The sequence below is a fragment of the Sorex fumeus genome, unplaced genomic scaffold, assembly GCF_029834395.1.
Source record: "Sorex fumeus unplaced genomic scaffold, SorFum_2.1 ptg000101l, whole genome shotgun sequence".
In the NCBI taxonomy this organism is placed as follows: Eukaryota; Metazoa; Chordata; class Mammalia; order Eulipotyphla; family Soricidae; genus Sorex; species Sorex fumeus.
This window is the reverse complement of record NW_026606158.1, coordinates 1256567-1271553: the sequence shown is the minus strand read 5'-3', so window position 1 is coordinate 1271553 and position 14987 is coordinate 1256567. Positions and strand designations below refer to the sequence as shown.

The 14987-nt window shown below is 47.5% G+C and overlaps 1 protein-coding gene across 1 annotated transcript; it reads right to left on the bottom strand.

The window, feature by feature from the left end:
* Positions 1-1891: 1891 nt before the first annotated feature.
* On the bottom strand, positions 1892-13002 carry APOBEC1 (apolipoprotein B mRNA editing enzyme catalytic subunit 1). The gene is made up of 5 exons (XM_056134716.1): positions 12935-13002; positions 11042-11069; positions 7026-7420; positions 4015-4133; positions 1892-2026 (listed from the first exon to the last, which is right to left on the bottom strand). The coding sequence occupies exons 1-5, from the start codon at positions 12948-12950 to the stop codon at positions 1892-1894; spliced, it is 693 nt and encodes a 230-aa protein (XP_055990691.1). The 5' UTR covers positions 12951-13002.
* Positions 13003-14987: the final 1985 nt, after the last annotated feature.

The window sequence follows — 14987 nt, the reverse complement described above, 5'->3', positions numbered from 1 at the left end:
CGAACCATGTTTGCAGCTGCTGTAGCCACATGCAAAGCAAGTGCCCCACTGTTCTATCCCTCCAGCCCAGGTCCCTATATTCATTTATTGTGAAGTAAAATCATTTTATCTAGAGAAATATGAGGAGAGGTGGGACAGAGACAGAGAGACACATAGGGACAGAGACAGACAGACTGAGAGAGAAAGAGCTACATGTTTAAGAGAGAGAACACAGGCTTCTCCAGAGGGAGTAGAAGCCAATACAATACCTCTCATGGTGAAATGCAGGCAGGTCTCCAAGACAAAGGCTATGTCAAAATCCCAGAGTCTTTTCTTTTCTGTTTTTTTTCTTTTCTGTTTTTTGGGTCATACCCAGGGATAATCAGGGGTGACTCCTGGCTCTGCATTCAGGAATTATTCCTAATAGTGCTGGGGGAGGAGGGGCTGCAGTGGGTAGGGTGTTTGCCTTGCAAGCGGCCAACATGGCCAACCTGGGTTTGATTCCTCCGCCCCTCTCTGAGAGCCCGGCAAGCTACCAAAAGTATCTCACCTGCACGGCAAAGCCTGGCAAGCTCCTCATGACGTATTCGATATGCCAAAACACAGTAACAATTGTCACAATGGAGATGTTACTGGGCCCGCTCGAGCAAATGGATCAACAATGGGAGGACAGTGACAGTGCTCAGGGGACCCTATGGGATGCTGGGGATTGAACCTGGGTGGGCTGCATGCAAGGCAAATGCCCTACCCGTTGCGCTATCGCTCCAGCCCCAGTTTTCATATTCTTTTTTTTGCTTTTTGGGTCATGCCCGGCAATGCACAGGGGTTACTCCTGGCTTTGCACTCAGGAATTACCCCTGGCGGTACTCAGGGGACCCTATGGGATGCTGGGAATCGAACCTGGGTCAGCCGCGTGCAAGGCAAACGCCCTACCCACTGTTCTATCACTCCAGCCCCAGTTTTCATATTCTTAACAGTGCTCCTGCAGTAGTGCCAGTTATTGAAACAATATGCACAGCCACCAGAAGTTGTATCAGAGTTTAGGTTGGGGGCCAGAGAGATAGTACAGTGGGTAAGGTGTTGACTTTGCACATAGCCAACCTGGGTTCGATCCCCAGGATCCCATCAGATTCCTGGAGTACTGCCAGGAGTAACTCCTGAGTACAGAGCTAGGAGTAACCCCTGAGCTTCACTGGGTGTGGTCTACAGCCCCCAACCCCCCAAAAATTAAAGAATTTAAGTTGTTTTTTTTGGGGGGGAGGGAGAGGTCTATAGTTGGGTCACACGGGGCAGTGCTCAGGTCCAGGTCTTACTCCTAGCTTTGTACTCTGAGATCCCTGTCAGTGCTCAGGGGGCTATATGGGATGCCAGGGATCAAACATGGGTTGGCCGTGTGCAAGACAAATTCCCTACCCGCTGTACCACCTCTCTGGCCCCTCCTAAGAATTTAATTTTGCACCTGAGTGATAGTACAGCAGGTAGGGAACTTGCCTTGCTTGCAGTTGACCTGGGTTCGATTCCCGACACCCCATATGTTTCCCTGAGCACCGCCAGGAGTGATTCATGAGTGCAGAGCCAGGAGGAACTCCCTGGGCACTGATGGATGTGGCCCAAAAACAAAAATAAAAAATTTTACAAACAATTTTGTTTTAAAGTTTGTGCTTTAGGGGCTGGAGCAATAGCACAGCAGGTAAGGCGTTTGCCTTGCACACGGCCAACCCGGGTTCGATTCCTAGCATCCCATATGGTCCCCTGAGCACCGCCAGGAGTAATTCCTGAGTGCAGAGCCAGGAGTAACCCCTGTGCATCGCTGGGTGTGACCCAAAAAGCAAAAAATAAATAAATAAATAAAATAAAGTTTGTGCTTTATAAAATGTTTATTTCTTCCTTCCATTCTTGGGTACAAAAGGATTTAGTGGAAGTGACTTCCTATCTCAAAAAGGATATTAGGCGGAATCCTTTGGTAATGACACACTTGGGGAACGAATCTGAAGATGATGAGTTCATCCTGCTTTCCTTTTGACACCTTGAAACAGGAAGGGAGACCCTGGAGTGAAAACAAAAATGAGGACATTTTTCTTAATATAACTATTTTCTTTTTCTTTTTCTTTTTGGCTCATACCTGGTGATGCTCAGGGGTTACTCCTGACTCTGCACTCAAAAGAGTCACCCCTGGCCCTATGTGATGGCGAGGATCGAACCCGGGTCAGCCGTGTGCAAGGCAAACTTCCTACCGGCTGCAATATCACTCTGGCCCTATAACTATTTTCATGAATACATAAAAACAGTCATTGGGTAGGGTGGGATAGGGGGATGGGGGGAGGGAGGGATACTGGGATTGGTGGTGGTGGAGAATGGGCACTGGTGGAGGGATGGGTATTCCATCATTGTATAACTAAAACCCAAGCACAAAAATTTGTAAGTCCACAAAAAAAAAGAAAGCCAATCATAAATTACTTTGTAATTTTATGGTTATAAAAAGCAACAAATATGTGTATATATATGCACACACAAACACACACACACAAAAAAAGTCATTAGACTAGTATGTTACTGCCGTGTTTATCTACAGAATGTTATTAACTAGAACACAATGCTTTCAAAGTTTAAGTTAATATTATATATTTTGTATAAATATATATGTTTATAGTGAGCTATATATAATGAATAGTTTGAAAGCTTAACAAATGCTCTAACCTTCTAGTGACCAAAATCCTATCTTCTGGGTGTTTTCTTGTCTTTTTACTTTTAATTAATGAGCCATTGTTAAATCCAAGTCCACTTTTACTGAAAAAAAAAGTGTAAACTGAACATTTGCACATGTACAAGATGTTCAGTTTTTTTTTTTTTCCTGTTAAATTAACCTAAGTCCCTGTGTTTCTTTTGTTTGGTTGATTTTTTTTTTCTTTTTGGGTCACACCCAGCAATGCTCAGGAGTTACTCCTGGCTCTGCATTCAGGAATTACTCCTGGCGGTGCTTGGGGGACCATATGGAATGCCAGGGATTGAACCCGGGTGGGCCGCGTGCAAGACATAACGCCCTATCCATTATACTGTTGCTCCTGTCCTTGTTTGTTGTTTTTAAAGAAAATAGTCATTAGAAGATAATTGAATGACTCTAAGTGAATGCAAGTGGATGGGAAGTCAGTGATGGGAAAGAGTAAAGTCTGCAGATCCGTGGAGATTGTGTGTGTGTGACAACAACAATAATTAAATTCTAGGGGCTGGAGAGATGGTATGGTGGGGAGGTCATTGGCCTTGCACACAGACCACCTAGGTTTGATCCCTAGCATCCCATAGGGTCCCCCGAGCACCATCAGGAGTAACTTTTGAGTGTAGAGCCAGGAGTAACCCCTGAGCATTGCAAGTGTGGCCAACACCCCATACCCCTACGAAAGAAAGAAAGAAAAAAAGAAAGAAAAGAAGGAAGGAAGGAAGGAAGGAAGGAAGGAAGGAAGGAAGGGAAGGAGGAAAGAAAGAACAATAATTAAAATCTAGGGCCAGAGAAATACCTCAATGGGCTGAAGTTGAATACTGCATCCCCAGCAATGCGTGGTCACCTGAGCACCACCAGGAGGGACCCCTGAGCTTTGAGTTAGGAGCAGTTCCTAAGTCCTGAAGGTGTGGTCCCAAACCAAAACACATATACCCCCAAATCTCAAGAACATATGATAACTGGGTCTAGATATATCTTACAGTCATTTATCAGTACCCACAATTTTTTGGAGGAGGTCACACCCAGTGATGCTCAGGGGTTACTCCTGGCTTTTCACTCAGGAATCACTGCTAGTGATGCTGGAGGACCATATGGGATACTGGGAATCGAACCTGGATCAGCCGCATGCAAGGTAAACGCCCTACCTACTGTGCTATAGCTCCAGCCCCACAAATATTTTTAATGGACCAACTTGTCAAATAACTGAGTAACTATCTACATATCAAAGAAGTGGTGAGGGAAATACTTGTCAAAGTGAAGAGGAAAGAAATTTGCAGAAGGCACCATTTGGACATCTTGATCTGCCCCGTGTCACTTACTAGAATCACACAGTGTAGTTCCAATGCATACAGCCCCAGGAACAGAGGCGGGTACCTTGGGCATTGGTGTTCTCCGCCAGGCGGGTAGTTCACGAAATTCCTCCAACAGTAATCATACTCTAAGGAAACACATAGTTCACATCATCCCATCAATACAACAGAAATTTACTTCAAGAGCCCGACTTGTGGGAAAAAAATAATTCAAGGGTAAAGATGCCGTCTGACTCACTCATCTGTCACTGTCACTGTCCTCCCGTTGTTCATCGATTTGCTCGAGCGGGCCCAGTAACGTCTCCATTGGAGACTTTGTTGTTACTGTGTTTGGCATACGAATACATCATGGGTAGCTTGCCAGGCTCTGCCATGTGGGCGAGATACTCTCGGTAGCTTGCCGGGCTCTCCGAGAGGGGTGGAGGAATCGAACTCGGGTCGGCCGTGTTGGCCGCGTGCAAGGCAAACGCCCTACTGCTGTGCTATCGCTCCAGCCCAGAGCATAATTTGAATCCCTGTCAGTGAACATACCCCAGGAGTTAGCCCAAAGCAAAGTTTTCTTTTTTTTTTATTTATTTATTAATTTATTTATTGAATCGCTGTGGGAAAAGTTACAAAGCTTTCAGGTTTAAGTCTCGGTCATGCAAATATCAAACACATTTGCCTTTCCCAATACTTATTTTTCACCATGAAGAACCCCAATAAACCCCCCCACCCTCCCAATGCCTATGAGGCAGATGAATTCTAGATAACACTCTATCTACTTTGATTAGATTCATTGTTTCGACAATGATGCACCATTATTATTTAGAGTTTACACCCCCAAATCAGACATGCTGAAAAGGCATTGTGAAATAATTTGTTTTCTACAGCTGGTCACAAGAATTAAATGATGTCACGCGGCCGCAGTAGTGGCCGCGCGATTTTGGATTTCTGGTATTTTACTTATTAAGCCTGGAAGTATTTCTGCCGAGAGTCAGATAATTATGAGATTGGTTTCTGTGCTCTGGAGCCATGGCCATGCGGGAGAGACGCTCGTGGGGGGGGGGGGGGGCAACTCATGACCTCGGTAGGGCGTGAAGGATGAGCCGGGAACGCCCCCCTTCCCATGAGGTTTCAGTCGCCCCATCATGAACGGCTCATACCTGGCCTTCCACAAAGCTCCAAAGCAGCTGCCATCTTTCTTTCCAGAGGGAAAAAAAGCCAAAGCAAAGTTTTCTTGCCAAAAAAAATAAATAAATAAAGGCAGCGCCAAAGAGTGAGTACAGTGGGTAGGGAGTTTGCCTTGCACACGGCTCACCCAGGTTTGATCCTCAGTAACCCATAAGGTTCCCTGAACCCTGCCAGGAATGACTCCTGGGCCCAGAGCAGGAATAAACCCTGAGCTCACCTCCAGGTGTGTCCCCAAAAAATAAGCAAACAAAAACTACAACATATTTAAAAAAAAAAATGCAGGGCTTAATTGAGAGTACAGCAGGGAGTGTGTTTGCCTTACACACATTCCCTGAGCAGAGCCAGGAGTGATCCGTGAACACAGCCAAGTGTGACTCAAAGCAAGACAAAACCAAAAGAGTTTAAAGTTTTTAAATTAAAAAAAAAATTTTGGCTTTTGGGGTCCCACCCGACAATGCTCAGGGGTTCTCCTGGCTCCGCACTCAGGAATTCCTCCTGGCATTGCTCCGGAGATCACATGGAATGCCGGGGATTGAACCCAGGTCAGCCGCGTGCGAGGCAAATGCCTTATCTGCTGTATTATTGCTCCATCCCTAATAAAAAAAAATTTTAATTAAGAGGGGCCAGAGCAATAGCAGAGTGAGTTGGGCATTTGCTTTGCATGTGACTCACCCTGGTTCTATCCCTGGTATCCCATAGGGTTCCCTAAGCATGGCCAGGAGTAATTCCTCAATGAAGACCCAGGAGTAACGCCTGAGCATCATTGGGTGTGACCCAAAAAGGAAAAAAAAAAGTGAAGAAATAAACAAAACAAAAAGAAGAAGAAATTATGGCCAGAGAGAGCTCAAAGGGCTAAGTGCATGAAGAAGGTTTAATTCCTGGCACCAGATGGTTCCAGAGCACCACCAGGTATCACTGTATCACTATATCACTGTCATCCCGTTGATCATCGATTTACTCGAGCGGGCACCAATAACGCCTCCATTCATCCCAGTCCTGAGATTTTAGCAGCCTCTCCTTACTCATCTTTCCTAATGCTGCCGTATTGGAGGCTCTTTCAGGGTCAGGGGAATGAGACCCGTTATTGTTACTGTTTTTGGCATATTGAATACGCCACAGGTAGCTTGCCAGGCTCTGCCATGCAGCACCACCAGGTATGACTCCCAAACCAAATAAATTCATAAGAATATACCACATAGCGCATATGCTGCCTGAGCCCATGTGCTGCTTGCGCCCACGTGGCTGAGCACATGTGGTGCCCGAGCACATGTGTCGCCCGCATCTCCCCTCCTTTTTTTTTTTTTTTTTGCTTTTTTTGGGTCACACCCGGCAATGCACAGGGGTTACTCCTGGCTCTGTACTCAGGAATTACCCCTGGCGGAGCTCAAGGGACCATATGGGATGCTGGGAACCGAACCCGGGTCGGCCGCGTGCAAGGCAAACGCCCTACCCGCGGGCATCTCCCCTCTTGAGATGTGTACTTTTATGCTTTCGTGTCTAATGCTAGGATGTGTGTAGGGGCTCTCTCTGCCCTTGGAGAAGCCCATGTTCTCTCTTGAGTACGTCACTCTCTCTCCCTCTCTCTCCCTCCACACCTAAAAATCCTCCAAATAAAATCTATTTACTTAAAAAAAAAAAAACCATATATAGGGCTGGGTAGCTCTCTGGCACATTGGAGAGACCTCTCAGATCTGAAACCTAGGACTCCTTGTGCTCAGGGCTCACTCCTGGGGGTGCTTGGTAGACCACGTGGGACCAGGGATTGGGTACCCAGGGTTTTCCCACATGCAACACGAGTGCTCTAACCCTGTGAACTATCTCTCTCACGTTTTTCCTTCTTCCTGTACCTGAGGCTCTCATCGTCTGGATGGTCACTCCGCTGTTAATGAGCTCCCGAAGTCCTTGCCGGTTCTGTCCATCCATGTGCCAGTAGAGTCGTGCCACATAAATGACGAGAGTCACACTTGGGTGCTGAGTCACAAACTCTCGGATAGTCTTGGAGCATTCCCAGCAGGGACTCCAGGACAAGAACCAGGTGATGGAGCAGCGGACTGAGGGATGGAAATGCCTCTCTGTGGTCAGCCTCTCTAGGAAGTTGATCTCGACGTGCTGGGTGGTGTTCCTGGCTGTGTGCGTCCATTTGCTCTTACTGCCCCACTGGACTTCGTAGAGCAGGCAGGCTTCCTTCCGGAGCTGTCTGGGGTCGAAGAAATTCTCAAACTCCCAGGGTTCAATTCTTCTCCTGAAATAGAAAACAAGAGGAGGGGGGTGCCTGGTGGGCTTCTGATGACAGAGGGACTACAGGCTACTCCACCCCACTCTCTTTCCTGGATTCCCATGGACAGGAAGTTGACAGATCTTTCTTTTGCTCGCTTTTGGGGATTTTGTGCGTGTGTGTTGTTTTTGTTTGTTTTATGGCTTATACCTGGCAATGCTCAGGGGTCACTCCTGGCTATACCTGGCAGTGCTCAGGGGTCACTTCTGGCTCTGCACTCAGAGATCACTCATGGCAATGTTTAGGGGACCATATGGGGTCACTGTCTCTGTCACTGTCCTCCCACTGTTCATCGATTTGCTCGAGCGGGCCCAGGAACGTTGTGAGACTTGTTACTGTGTTTGGCATATCGAATATGTCACGGGTAGCTTGTCAGGCTTTGCCATGCGGGTGAGATACTCTCGGTAGCTTGCCAGGCTTCTGAGAGGGGCGGTGGAATTGAACTCGGGTCGGCCACATGCAAGGCAAATGCCCTACCTGCTGTGCTATCGCTCACCAGGGGTAAAACCCAGGCTGACACATGCAACGCAAGTGCCCTGCCCACTGCACTGTACTCTCTCTCTCTCTCTCTCTCTCTCAATCTCTCTCTCTCTCCCCCCCCAAGTGGACAGATATTAACTAAAGAATATACCCAAATTCTCCAAATTAGCCAAAGTGATTTTGCAGGGAAGAAAAAAAAAAAGATGGGCAAAATTGCATGTTCTGACTTTAAATTTTACTGTATTTTACTATGTTTTAAAGTTTTTTACTATGTTTTAAAGTTACAGGAATCAAAACTGTGTGGTACTGGAATAAAGATAGACTCTCAGACATTGGGCCGTGTGCCTTACCTGCTGGACTATTACTCCAGACCCAACACCAAACCCCCTTTGAAAGAGTCTCATTAAGGATCAGAGTGATAGCACAGCAGAAGCTTGCCTTGCATGCAGCTGACCAGAACTCGGTCCCCAGCATCCCACATGGTCCCCTCCCTGCTCCCTGACAACCACTAGAAGTAATTCCTGAGTGCAGAGTCAGGAGGAACCCCTGAGCATCGCTGGGTGTGACCCAAAAAAGAAAAAGAAAGCCAAAAAAATTAATAAAAGAATCTCATCATCTTCCTTTTTGTGTTTGCTTTTTGTTTTGGGACCCACCTAGCAGTGCTCAGAGGTTACTCCTGGCTCAGCACCCAGGAATCACTCCTAGCTTGGGACACCCTATGGGATGCTGGGGATTGAACCAGGTCAGCTGTGTACAAGGCAAATGCCCTCCCTGCTGTACTACTGCTCCGGCCCTCACTCTATCTCATAGGGCTAGGTGGTTTGTTGATTTATTTTTTGGGGGGGATACAGGGGCAGGGTTGGACCATACCCAGCAGTCCTCAGAGGCGACTTCTATCTCTGTGCAGAAGACTCATTCCTGGTGATGTCCAGGAAAACGTAAGGCATCGAGGATCAATTTGGTGTTGGCTGGTGCTGGTCAAAACTTATCTCTCCCCAAGAACAAGGGGGAGTGCCCTGCCACAGAGGCAGGGTGAGATGGGGGGGATGGGGGGGTGGGAGGGATACTGGGATCAGTGGTGGTGGAGAATGGGCACTGGTGGAGGGATGGGTATTCGATCATTGTATAACTGAAACCCAAGCACAAAAATTTGTAAATCTACAACTGTACCTCATGGCGTTTCACTAATATAAATCTAAAAAAAAAAAAAAACAAAACTTATCTCTCCCTTAACTCTCTGACTTGCCTACCTCCATTTCTTTACAGCTAACCAAATCATCAGCAGGCGTTGTAATGTGGACTGTCCCCAGTGAAACACCAATGTCATTGCAGGCAGCTGGACTGAGTAGTAAAGTGAAACCTATCCTCGCAAGGGTGGCAATTAGCACTCGTGAGACTGAACACTATATGACAAGTCTTGAGTCATAGTTTATTATGTCTGTGGGGAGCCCACTCATCCCAAAGGTCTCTCCTGTGTTTATTACAGATTAGACCTCCCTTCCACCGAGCTGACACAGTCACTGTTAATAGTCTCCAGTTTTAATGATATGTTTAGAAAAGGAGACTATTCTATAAAGTAATACCAAGGGGCTGGAGTGATAACACATCGGGTAGGACGTTTGCTTTGCACACGGCCAACCCGGGTTCGATTCCCAGCATCCCATAGGATCCCCCAAGCACCACCAGGAGTAATTCCTGAGTGCAGAGCCAGGAGTAACTCCTGTGCATCGCTGGGTATGATCCAAAAAGTAAAATAAATAACTAAATAATATCAAAGTCGCATATATATAAGAAAAATGCATCTCCCCTGTGACTTTACAGACAGAGCTGGAAACTATGATTTTTGTTTGTTTTTCTGGGCCACACCTGATGACCCCAAAACGAAAACAAACAGAAAAGGAATTTAGGGTCAGAGAGATAGTACAGAAAGCAAGGCTGGGGGTCAGAGCCATAGTACAGCGGGGAGGGTGTTTAACCTTGCATGCAGCCGACCCAGGTTCGATTGTCGGCATCCCATATGGTGCTCTGAGCACCACCAGGAGTGATTCCTGAGTGCAGAGCCATGAGTAACCCCTGAGCATTTCTCAAGTGTGGTCCAAAAACAACAACAGAAAGGGGGGAGCGTGCTGGAGAGATAGTCAAGCAGGTGGGGCGCTTGCCTTGGATGCAGCCAACCTGAATTTGATCCCCGGTACTTCGTATGGTACCCCGAGTCTGTCAGGTGTGAAGCCTGAATGCAGAGCCAAGAGCAATCCCTGAGCACCACGATATGTGTTCCAAATTCAAAAGAAAGAAAGGGGGAAAAAACAGGAGCAAGGAAAAGAGAAATGGCAAGCTAAGAGACTAACTTCTAACTATAATTGGGCAAGGAGCCGTAGTAGACTGGGTAGGGCACTTGCCTTGCACACAGCTGACCCAGGTTCAATCCCCGTTATCACATATGGTCCCGTGGGCCCATCACTCCTGAGTCAAGCATTAGGCGTAAGCCCTGGTGATATTAGGTGTGGCCCCAAAGTTAATAATCGGTCACTGCCACTGTCATCCTGTTGTTCATCGATTTGTTCAAGCAGGCTCCAGTAACGTCTCCATTTGTCCCAGGCCTGAGATTTTAGCAGCCTCTCCTTACTTGTCTTTCCCAATCCTGCCATATTGGAGGCTCTTTCAGGGTCAGGGGAATGAGACCCGTGATTGTTACTGTTTTGGGCATATGCCAAAGTTAATAAAATAATAATAATAATAATATATTATATATAATATATAATAATATATAATATATTATAATATATAATAATATATATAATAATAATAAACAACTAATATATAAGTCAAAACCTTTTAACCACACTCTTCTTGAATTATATGCATTCTATCATTCTTACCTCAAGGCGGGGCTGGAGCGATAGCACAGCGGGTAGGGCGTTTGCCTTGCACGCAGCCAACATGGCTGACCCGAGTTCGATTCCTCTGCCCCTCTCGGAGAGCCCGGCAAGCTACCGAGGGTATTTGATATGCCAGACACAGTAACAACAAAGTCTCCGATGGAGACGTTACTGGGCCCGCTCGAGCAAATCGATGATCAACGGGAGGGCCTTTACTTACTTTACTTACCTCAAGGTAGGATCTGCAGCTGAGGAACCTGTTGACCCAGAGATGAGCATGTCAGACAAATCCATATACACATAGAGATACTAAGGGGAAAGTTGCTTCTTCGAAATCCAACCAAGCCATAGTAGAAAATAAAATTTTAATTTTTTTCTTTTCGGGTCACACCCAGCGATGCACAGGGGTTACTTCTGGCTCTGCACTCAGGAATCATTCCTGGCAGTGCTGGGGGACCATATGGGATGCTGGGGATCGAACCTGAGTTGGCCACATGCAAGTTCCTGCTGTACTATCACTTCGGCCCTCAAAAAAAAATTTTTTTTTCTAGGCTGGGCTAGATGCTTGCTTGCTTGCTTGCTTGCTTGCTTGCTTGCTTGCTTGCTTCCTTCCTTCCTTCCTTCCTTCCTTCCTTCCTTCCTTCCTTCCCTCCCTTTTCTTTCTCTTTCTCTCCTTTATTTTCTCTTTCTTTCTCTCCCTCCCTCCTTCCCTTCTTTCTCTTTCTTTCTTTCTTTCTCTTTCTCTTTCTTTCTCTTTCTCTTTTTTCTTTCTCTTTTCTTTCCTTGTCTTCCTTCCTTCTTTCCTTCCTTCCTTCCTTCCTTCCTTCCTTCCTTTCTTCTTTCCTTCCTTTCTTTCTTTCTTTCTTTCTTTCTTTCTTTCTTTCTTTCTTTCTTCCTTTGAGGGGGACATTGTTTGGGCCACACCCAGCTGTGCTCAGGGCTTCCTCTTGTAATCTGGGGTTCAGAGAATTGAACCCAGGTCAGCTACAAGCAAGGCAAGTAAGTGCCCCACCTGCTGTTCTAGCATTCCGTCCGACGCATCACTGAGAGTCTCAACAGAGGGAGAAGGTCCTGGAGTCACCATCGCTGTGTGCGGGAGAACCCAAACCAGAGCTCCGTCATTAGCCCCCACCCCCACCACGTGCTGGTGGCCAGGCCCGTTAGCCTGCTGTTGGAGTAAGGGGCTTCAGTTGACCTTTCAGCTGTTTCCAGATTCGCCAGGTTTCCTTTGCTCCAAAAGAAACGGGGCTTGGGACTAGAGAGATAGTACAGCGGGTAGGGTGTTTGCCTTGCATGTGGCCGATCCAGGTTCGATTCCTGTTATCCCATAGGGTCCCCTGAGGACTGCCAGGAGTGATTCCTGAGTGCAGAGCCAGGAGTAACCCCTGTGCATCTTTGGGTGAGAAAGAAAGAAAGAGAGAAAGAAAGGAAGGAAGGAAGGAAGGAAGGAAGGAAGGAAGGAAGGAAGGAAGGAGAGAAGGAAGGAGAAGGAAGGGAAGGATGGAAAGAAGGAAGGAAGGAAGGAAGGAAGGAAGGAAGAAAGAAAGAAAGAAAGAAAGAAAGAAAGAAAGAAAGAAAGAAAGAAAGAAGAGAGAGAGAAAGAAAGAAAGAAAGACAGAAAAAGGGCTGGACAGTAACACAGGGGTTAAGGCATAGCCTTGAATGCCGCAGACCCAGTTCCATCCCGGGGATCACAATGTCTTCTAGATACAGTTGGGTCTGGGATTCCCCCCACCCCATATCCCAATACAGCTGATGTCCACACCTCAGAACTCAAGTGGCAAAGTATCCCCCAGAGAATGGGAGCACCCCTCTTTCCCCAGCGAAGGGGAGCACCCCTCTTCCCCCCAATAAGCAACTTCAACTTGCTTGATCTGGTACAAAGACCCTCAGCATAGAGGGGCCAAAAAAATAGTACAGCAGGTACTACACTAGGCTTGCACACGAACCACCTGGGTTCAATCCCTGGAACCCCATAGGGTTCCCCCAAGCCCGCCAGGGCCAACCCCTGAGCACAGAGCCAGGAGTAAGCCCTGAGCAGTGGGTGTGTCTGAAATAAGCAACAAGGAAAGACTCTGGAATTTGCCTGTCCAGCCCCCACCCCGCCCCCAGCCCCTCTTACTGCTCCCAGAGGTCATGGCGCTCTGTCACCGGTTGGTCCTGCTGTGCCGAAGTGAAACTCAGGCAGCCATGTGACAACGGGCTTATTCTGTGTCACTGCTGCCATCGACTCCACCGAGGGGTGACTCAGTTCTGAGTTTCAGGAAGTTCCTGGGTGCCTCTGCTGGACACTCAGCAGCCAATCAACTTGCTTTAGGAGTTGGCCTCAGTGCGTCGGTGACGAAAGTTTATGGTGCGAATCACGTCGATTCTGAACTGTAGCTCATGGAGGCCCCACTCATTCCCAAGTTCTTCCCGTGACATCTGGCCTCAGGATCCTTTTATCCATTCCAACGAAGTAGGAGTGGCCCAGGGTCCCTTTTCTGGAGAGAAAAACATGAAGAACAGAGAGCAGGAAGAACACACAGCATCTCGCCCTTAGATTGTATTCACCTGATTATCATTTCCTCTTAGTTTGCTCTTTGCCCTGAAACCCTCGGAGGAAAGGGAGAGTCACTTGAGCTGCAAAATCAAAAGGACTTTGGCTGCTGAGTCAGATAATTAGCACACACACTGAGGGGAGCTCTCTTCCTCCTGGAAACTAGAGCTAGGGTATGGCCAAATGCACTGCAGTGAAAAGGTGAATACTCTAGCCCGTGTTGCTGCTAGCCCTGGGGCCTGGACATCCAGGGGGACTCCTCTGCGTCATTTCTTTCTTTCTTTTTTCTTTGGGGGGGGGGGTCACACTCAGTGATGCTCAGGGGTTACTCCTGGCTCTGTTCTCAGGAAACTCCTGGTGGTGCCTGGTGCACTCCATATGGAATGCCGAAGATCAAACTCAGATCGGTTGTGTGCAAGGCAAATGCCCTCCCCGCTGGACTATCGCTCTGGTCCATCCTCTGCATTTCTGCACACACTCCGAGATCACAGCTCCATCCCTACCTTATCCTGGCTCTGTGCTCAGGGATCACTCCAGGTGGAGCTTGGGGGACTATATTGGGGACCAGGGATCAAACCAGGGTTGGCCATGTGCAAGGCAAGCTTCTTTTATTTATTTATTCATTCATTCATTTAGGCTTTTTAAGTCACACCCAGAGATGCTCAGGGGTTACTCCTGGCTCTGCACTCAGGAATTGCTCCTGGCAGTGCTCGGGGGACCCTATGGGATGCCGAGGATAGAACCCAGGTCAGCCGAGTGAGTTCGAGGCAAATGCCCTACCCACTATACTATCACTCCCAAGGCAAGCGTCTTACATGCTATGCTATGGCTCCAAGCCCTCAGTTGACTCCTTTGGGAGCTAGAATTGGTCACCCTCAAATATGTTTTAAGGAAAGGGCTTTTTTTAAGTGAGGGGCTCTGAAGGCAGAAAGGAGGTGACTTAAGTAGTACTTGACAGTCATTCCCAGCGGCTGCCAGGAACGATCTAATAATGGAGAAGAACTTAGGGGCTGGAGCAATAGTACAGCTGGGAGGGCATTTGCCTTGTAAGTGGCCGACCTGGGTTTGATTCCCGACATCCCATAGCATCCTCTGAGCACTGCAAAGAGTAATTCCTGAGTGCAGAGCCAGGAGTAACCCCTGAGCACAGCCAAGTGTGACCCAAATACCCCCCGCCCAAAAAAAGAACTTATTAGTAATCTCTTTCTTCTTCCTGAAATCTTCTGCCTTAACAACATTGAAAGATTTTAAGATTTTGTAGGCAGGAGAGATAGTACAGTGGGTAAAGCACTTGCCTTGCACACAGATGACCCAGATTCAATCCCTGGCACCTCATAGTATCCCCTGAGCATGGCCAGGAGCGATCCCTGAGCACAGAGCCAGGAATGAGCCCTCAGCACTACAGGGTATGACCCCAAGTTTTAAAAAAAAAATCATCAATAAAGATGATATCTTGACAGGAGTATAGCTGAATATGTCGGGGTACAGGCTTTGCATGCTGGGGGTCTGGATGGTCTCCGACACCACATGGTTTCCCGAGGACTATTAGGAGTGAGTCTTGGGCACTGTTGGGAGTGACTCCCAAACACTGTTTAGGAGTGATTCCCAAGCACTGTTACGAGTAACTCCATGCACC

Bases quoted from the DNA above. Each gene is read 5' to 3' on its own strand.
- APOBEC1 (XM_056134716.1), bottom strand. The intron at 7,421-11,041 runs GTAAGTAAAGTA...TTTCTATTTCAG, and splicing joins GCTGCAGATCCTACCTTGAG to GAGAAGAATTGAACCCTGGG. The intron at 4,134-7,025 runs GTACAGGAAGAA...GTGTTTCCTTAG, and splicing joins CCAGACGATGAGAGCCTCAG to AGTATGATTACTGTTGGAGG.